The 7258-nt window shown below is 47.8% G+C and overlaps 1 protein-coding gene across 1 annotated transcript; it reads right to left on the bottom strand.

Annotated features, from left to right (window-relative positions):
- Nucleotides 1–409: 409 nt before the first annotated feature.
- On the bottom strand, nt 410–6087 carry gpr17 (G protein-coupled receptor 17). Its single transcript, XM_076278869.1, has 2 exons — nt 5768–6087; nt 410–2807 (listed from the first exon to the last, which is right to left on the bottom strand). The coding sequence occupies exon 2, from the start codon at nt 2803–2805 to the stop codon at nt 1792–1794; it is 1014 nt and encodes a 337-aa protein (XP_076134984.1). The 5' UTR covers nt 2806–2807; nt 5768–6087; the 3' UTR covers nt 410–1791.
- Between the last annotated feature and the right edge of the window lie 1171 nt (nt 6088–7258).

The raw sequence follows: 7258 nt of genomic DNA, 5'->3' as shown, positions 1-7258 counted from the left end.
CTGTTGCTAGCACCAATCAATTATGAGTGTAAGGTGTTTTAAAAAATAATTGAATATATAAGGACTAAAAGTTCAGAGACTACTTGGCTAAGTAACAGTTCAAAAAAAAAAAACACCTGACACTATCCTGCCCCCTAGTGTACCAGTCAAAAGTCAAACATGCCATAATTTAGATCCCTCATTGGAGACTAAGGTCTCTGAAAATCTAATGAATAATACCTAAACTAATAGTGCTTAATAAATAAATAGTAAGGAATTCCCACCATTATAAATATTCTCAATTGTAACCATGTGCATAACTCAACATAAACTGAAAATGCAATTCTTCATGCATAGTCTATTTGTGAAAGTGTGACTTCACACACCTCATTAGCTTCAATTAAGTATACTGCATATACAATTTTATATACTGTAATATATTTATTGAAATACTGATAATAAACACATGAAAAAGATAAACTGAAAGATCATAAATAAGAATACAAACGGTAAATCATTTCAGATTGATTCGTCATTGTTCAGAATGGCAACACCCAAAATGTCTAAATAATAACTGTGATGTCAAAAGCTCAGAAACACTGTAGTAATATAGTGCATTACAATGTACAAAAATCAGAATCGTGCCACAGCAAACAGTGGATTTGGCTTGAAAGATTATCTACAAAAGCAAGATTGCATAGCATATGAAACAGCAAAGGGGAAATTGATGAAAATGACTTATACCATTGAGGATGATGTGTAGCTGTTTTGGGATTAATAAGGAATGTCTGAATATAAACCCAGGAATTCATGTCAGAGTTAATAACATACAACCCATGAATTAAAGATGGCAGAGAATGACCAGGTATAAACTCTTTGACTCATGACGTGTAGTCTTTTCTTATAATGTTCTGAAATATGAGCAATTCACACACATGGAGTTGAGTACAGTATATAAACAGCCTCAGTCTAGCAAACAGACAATAGCATAGCATATAATAAGGATAGTAAGGTGTGTAGAAAAGGAGAGAAAATGTAGGAAAGGGTTACTCGTGTTGAGGAAGAGCGACGATACAACGCTCTGTAAATATCATGGGGTTCTATCTAATACCACAGAAAGATTTCTCTGACCCTGTCAGATAAAGATAAAATGCATGTGGTTATTCTTGTTTCATCACATTTTCAAAGTAAATCTCTGGAAGAGATTGGCTCAGTTTATATTCTTTTTTCACATCCTCTCTAAGGATAGACATTAGGCAGGATAATGTCCAGAATGAATGTTGCCCAGAAGTCGGGACGGGGCCCAGAACAGAACTTTTTCTGATGATGAGCTCCCTCATATCCATAATGTTAGTGATGCTTCATAATGCTTGTTATGATCTTTCATAACCATAGACCACTGTTATGAATCATACACAAACTAGAGTTAAATAATGTAAGTCTGCGTATAAAATATGGTATAAAATCTTGTGGAGCAATGGTAGCTCTTGCTGCCTAACAAAATGGTCAGTCTGGGTTCAGTTCCCAACCCCAACATTGTGAGTCCCTGTCGCTTTGGATAAAAGCTAAATCCCACTCACTTTATTACATTACACAACATTACATTTCAGTATAATACTGCGGTATAATGTTTTATGTTTACCTGTATGAATATGGAGGCTCATGTCAAGTTCTTTGAGACATGAAATGCTATTTTTATTGATAGACTTAATATGATATAAATATTGAGATTTACTCATGTTTGGGTGCCCTGCCCAGACCAGTTATATCAAGTTCATGAAAAAAGAAAGATCTCTCAGCGTCCTTCATCTTCTAGAACTCGGACTTGGCACTGACCGAGCTCTCGTGCGTACCCTTGAGGTCGCCACTGGTGGCGCTGGAGCCGGACGCCTGCCCCCTGCAGAGTAACTTCTGCAGCGTCCCGCGAAACTTCTCCGCCCCAAACAGGTACACCAGGGGGTCCAGCGCCCCGTTCAGGCAGGTGAGGGATGAGGTGAGCCGGTTGGCCAGCGACAGGGCTCTCTGGGTGCGGCAGGGCAGGTCCAGGCTGTAGCCCAGGATGTAGGTGGCGCGGCTGGCGTGGTAGGGGAGGAAGCAGACCACGTAGATGAACATGACCAGTCCGATGGTGCGCAGCGCCCGCAGACGCAAGGCCGGCTCCAGCCGCGAGCCGTGCCGCAGGCTGCGGATGATGAGCAAGTAGCAGGCCAGCGTGGCCAGGAAGGGCGGCGTGAAGGCCACGGCCAGCGAGACCAGTGCCCGCCGGGACGCCTTCTCACGGTACAGCTGCAGGCACACCGTCGCGCCGTTCACCTCCGCCGTCTGATGCGTCACCAGCAGTGGCGCCATGGAAACCGTCACCAGCACCCACAGGCAGAAGCTGGCCACGTGGGCGTAGCGGGCCTGACGGAGCTTGAGCGAGCGCACGGCATGGACCACCGCCAGGTACCGGTCACCTGCGACGCAGGCCAAGAAGTAGATGCTGGCGTACATGTTGACGTAGAAGAGGAACCCTGCCAGGCGGCACGGGATCTCACCGAATGGCCAGTGCCCGCCCGTCAGGTGGTAGGTGGCTCGCAGAGGCAGGATGATGACATAGGACAGGTCAGCTACGGCCAGGTGCATCAGGAAGACGTTGGCTGGCGAGGAGGTCCCGCGTTGGCGGGAAAAGATCCACAGGGCCAGGCTGTTGCCATTCAGGGCCAGGAGGAAGACAAGGATGTAGTAGCATCCGAAGATCAGGTTTTCTGCCGTGTTATCGACTGGTGCGCACGTTACATTGGATGGGAACGCGGGAACCTCGGGTGTGGTGCTGTATGTGTCCATTGCTGGAGGGAGAAAAAGAGACATATTTAACAAAATCATCGCTTCATAATGTCACTCACAAAATCCCACCCCCACGCAAAAAGAACGCCTGTGACAACTGCACGAGTAAGAAAATGGGAAGAATCCAAATCAAAGGATGACTTCACATGAAACAAGTCAGACATGTCAAATTACACCCTACAGAGATCCGCTTTAATTCACAAAGCAACAAAGACCTTTTGGGGTCAGTAATCTAATGACATGTACCATTCATCTTGGCTTGCAAGTGCACAGTGAAACCATTAACCCCCCCCCCCCACCCCCCTAGAGGGTTCACACACAAAAGACTCGGGCATTCAACAAACACTGCGCCTACAGAAGCTCATATTCATAAATGTGGCAAAGAGCACACAGCTCTCACTCTCTTAAACAGGCAACAAAAAGCCCAGCCGCCAGACCACTAGAATGGCCTCATTCATTCACCCAGTGCCATTTTTAACCAAGAATGCACCGTAGTAAACCCCCCAAAAACAGACCCGGAGGTATTTGTCATTTGCACATCAGGGGAAAAAAAAGTCTTACTGCTTGGTCTCGTTCTTAACCTCCCACTTGCACTTGCTTTCAACAGCTTCTGCTCGTAACGATCAGCATCTTGGCATGCTTGGCAGGTCAGTTGTAAATGTTATGATGGTTCTACGAGTGTTCTAGAGGGCGTGGGTTGTCTGTTTTGCGGGTTTTGGCTCCGTGCGTACATCTCTGGCGGTAAGAAGAGATGGAGCCGCTCGCCACGGGGCACATGACACCCTCCTCCTCCAGCCCTCCTCCCAGATGACGGGTCACCATGAGGGCACTATGTGCATCCAGCCGGCCCCACCTCTGGGTCATGGGACATAGGAGGTAGCAGCAGCCACACCCTGCTATCTGCTTTCAGTCCTCTGTGCCAGTTGTTGCCCTACCCAGAGAGGTAGGACGATCTGGATTGGCACATCATTGACGGCGCTGGGGGTCTTTGACCCTTCCACTCCTAAGATTAGATAGGCAAACTGTTTGGGGCTGCTCCTTGATGCGGCATGTGTCCACACCCCAATGGCCCGTAAAAGTTGATCTATTAATAATTGAACTTGCACAGATGTTGTCTATCAGTCGCCCCTGTAGATGTGACAGCCTTTTTAAGACATGGATTGAGGCATGGTGGGCTGTGGGGTGTGAGATGCGAGCCTTTGGCATTTCACAGTGACACGTTTTTTTCCACTTTGCAGCTCTGTTGCTGCAACCAACGCCCCAGTCCAGTGCGGTTGTTAGCTTAAGACACATGCGAGTACATTTTTTGCAGTGGCCCAGCATGACCCACGCTTGATTGACGTTTTCAGCGCTCAACGTGGGAGTACCTCCTGTTCAGTTCGCAGTGTGCCTTGTTAAATTGGAAGTTGACGTTGACCCGTCCCACCCAAACATAAACAAAGGCTCGTTTTGACATTCCCCCCGGAGGTTAACAAAATAGGAAGACGCAACAGAAAAATATTTTGAGAACGTCCAAGGAAAAGCAAGAGCAGATGGGCGTGATTTGGTGTCAGCACTTGCAAGCAAACAGATGAGTTTAGAGCATCTCCCTGCACGAACCAGTGGGAGGACTCACTCTGCTCTACGCACGAGCCTAGCCCTTTATCAATTCCCCCAGATGAAAGCAGTTAAACTGACAAAGAGGCATTGACAAACAGCCCACGCGGTGGATAGGCCTGTCCACCTCCACACTATTATGTACTCCAGGTCAATGGGCGAGTCAAGAACTCTTCCCCCATTTGTTTTAGATGAAACTGCACCTCCCAGCGGGGCAAGCGTGATCCACTGGGCACATAAACAGAGCAGCCAGCTGCAGAGCGGAGTGGAGTGGAGTGGAGAGGACGCCTCCTTTCCCTGTGAGCATGGAGGTGTGAAACTCGTCTCAAAGGGCGCCGTGGGATTCTAGTTTAACAAAATTTCTCAGGACGGAGAAGAAAAAACACACACGCACACCCCCCCCCCCCCCTCACACTCCCTTAGTTATCAGCCAAAAAACTGAAGACGCTTTCTTCAGTATTAGACACTCTCCAGAGTCCACTTAAGAAAACATGGAAGCCTTCTGCCGTGCAATTTCTGCCAATAAATACTTCAATACTGATTAGACCAATAATTTAAAAAATCCAAATCCAGAAAAATATCTTTATCATCAGGATCACAGGGACCAGCTTTAGGGGAAATGGGATTAGATGTGGGGATAAAAACCACCGGGAGCATTGTGACGTAAAAGGGTGCCGGCAAACATAAAGAAGAAAGATGTCGGATTCTTGTTGGCTGAGTCTTTTGAGAGATTAGCCAAAGCTGGACGGCGAGGGGGGAAGTGTGACGAGGCTGGCAGCTATTGCAAAGCCCCCGTTAGCCAGCCACGCTCTCCGCACGGCAGCGCACACAGAAAGAGGGGGCAGGAGCTGGGAAAAGCGGGGGGCTCTACCGTGTAGTTGCCAAAAAATTCAACCCCCCCACTCATAGTGTATAGTGAAGAAATAACATGCCAGTCTCCCTACTAAAGTGATCAGGGTGCCCCTCAGAGAGACAGGGCTTCATCAGATGCTTCCCACACTCACAGGTCTTTTCCCAAGACCTTGCACTCACAGTCACTGAGGCTCACAACCACCAGAAAATGCCCTTAATGTCTCCCCATTACAACTGAATGAATGACTTTAAACTAGACTGTTCCCACAGAGAACCATGCTGACTGAGACATGAAAGAAATGCAACACAATGCAACAATGAAATCACTATGTCGTCCAGATAGCCTTGAATGTTTATCACAAATTTACAGTAAAAACAAAAATAATGAGTAATTCAGGAAACATAGTACAGTACGAAAGTTCATCCATACATGTGATAAAAAGGTAAACTAAAAAAAAAAACATGCACAAAACATGCAAAAACATTTTCACAGAGAAGCCAGAGGCTTACTTACCCGACGGGAGCTCCTCTCGGAGTGGAGTGCTAGTAGAGTAGAAGGAGGAGGAGAAAGTGTAGCAGAGTGGGACAGGGCCAGAGAGAGAGAGAGAGAGAGAGAGTGGTTGTAGTTGGTGTGTGGCTGTTGGTGATAACAGCTGGCGCGGGAGCAACAGTCTAATCGTGGCAGCAGCCCTGTAGCTTGTCTTTCTTTCGCTCTCCCTCCCCTTCAGTGAACTGGGTGCTCAGGTCTTCCAGGGGCCTCTATACCGGGGCTGAGCGCAGAAGCCGAGCTTAGCCAGAGCAGAGCCGGTGAGGGCAGGACAGGGCAGGGTAAGAGCGCTGACGGGACCCAGGGGCGTCTCGGGGACAACAGGATGTTTCCCAGGAGGAACGAGACTGTGGCTCTTTTTGTATCCCTCCCCAACAAATTTGATTACAAAAAGAGAGCACGCCCCGACGGGGGTGCTCGTGACGCTGAACCCCTGACCCCACCCCGTTCCCCTCACTCTCGTCGGCTCTGAGAGCCACTTGTGCGCCTACAATAGCGTGAGTCAGGACAAGTGCTCGGAGGGGAGGAGAAGAATGGCGTGTCTCGCTTGCAATGGGTTGCCGGGCGGGATGCCATGGCAACGGGCCCCTAACGGTGGACCAAAAGACCTTTACGACACTCACTCCGCCCCATGCCTCTGTCACCCCCTGCCCTCGTTCCCATATCAATACATAGATGATGGACTGTTAATAGCGGTCGTTTATGAAGAATGGCTCCAGTTCTCTTTTGTGGGGAGGATCTGCTCACCAGACAGAGCCCCCCTGTGCTCTCTTTAAAGAGAGAGAGAGAATGAAGGAGGGAAAGATGAGTCGACGTGATAGAGAAAGGGAGACACTGAGAGAGAGAGAAGCAAAAAAAAAGAGTAGGATGACATAGAAAAAGAGAAGAATGAGATGAAGAGATATACACAGGGGGAGCAGGAAGAGTTCAAATAAATAAACTGTTAGAGAAAAATGTTCTAAATGGTCAGAGAAATGCACAGACTACAGCCACTCTCTCCACCACAATCTTAACATATGATGGTCTTGATGATTTTAAACAGCAGGATAGATATACTGTCAGTTTTGCTAAAGAAGCTAGCTGAGATGTTTGTAGGAGAAAGAGGATAAGTAACAGAGAAAGAGGCACAGAACAAGCACAAGGGAGATATGGGGGCCCTTTCATCCCAACAAGGAGCGAGGCCCACAAAAATAATCACATTCCCCCAACTCACCCCCCATGTTGGACAGATGTGGCTCGGGACTGGTGTGGGGGGCACACACAGGGGCTATAATATATCTTTCATACGCGTGCTAACAGCTGTGTGTGGCAGACATGGGCCCTTTCTCCCATCTCACGCTAGCCCCAGAGAGATATGCTAATGACACGGGACACGGCTGAATGAAGCCACTATCTCCTCCGGGACCAAGACTGCCGAGAGGGCTGACCACACTGCCAGCTCCTAGTTGGGATGTCTGG

The sequence above is a fragment of the Alosa pseudoharengus genome, unplaced genomic scaffold (assembly GCF_046254945.1).
Source record: "Alosa pseudoharengus isolate Yale_2024_CS ecotype anadromous, Long Island Sound unplaced genomic scaffold, YU_APseudo_1.1 YU_APseudo_1.1_scf_11, whole genome shotgun sequence".
NCBI classification, from domain to species: Eukaryota; Metazoa; Chordata; class Actinopteri; order Clupeiformes; family Clupeidae; genus Alosa; species Alosa pseudoharengus.
This window is presented reverse-complemented; position numbering and strand designations above follow the sequence as displayed.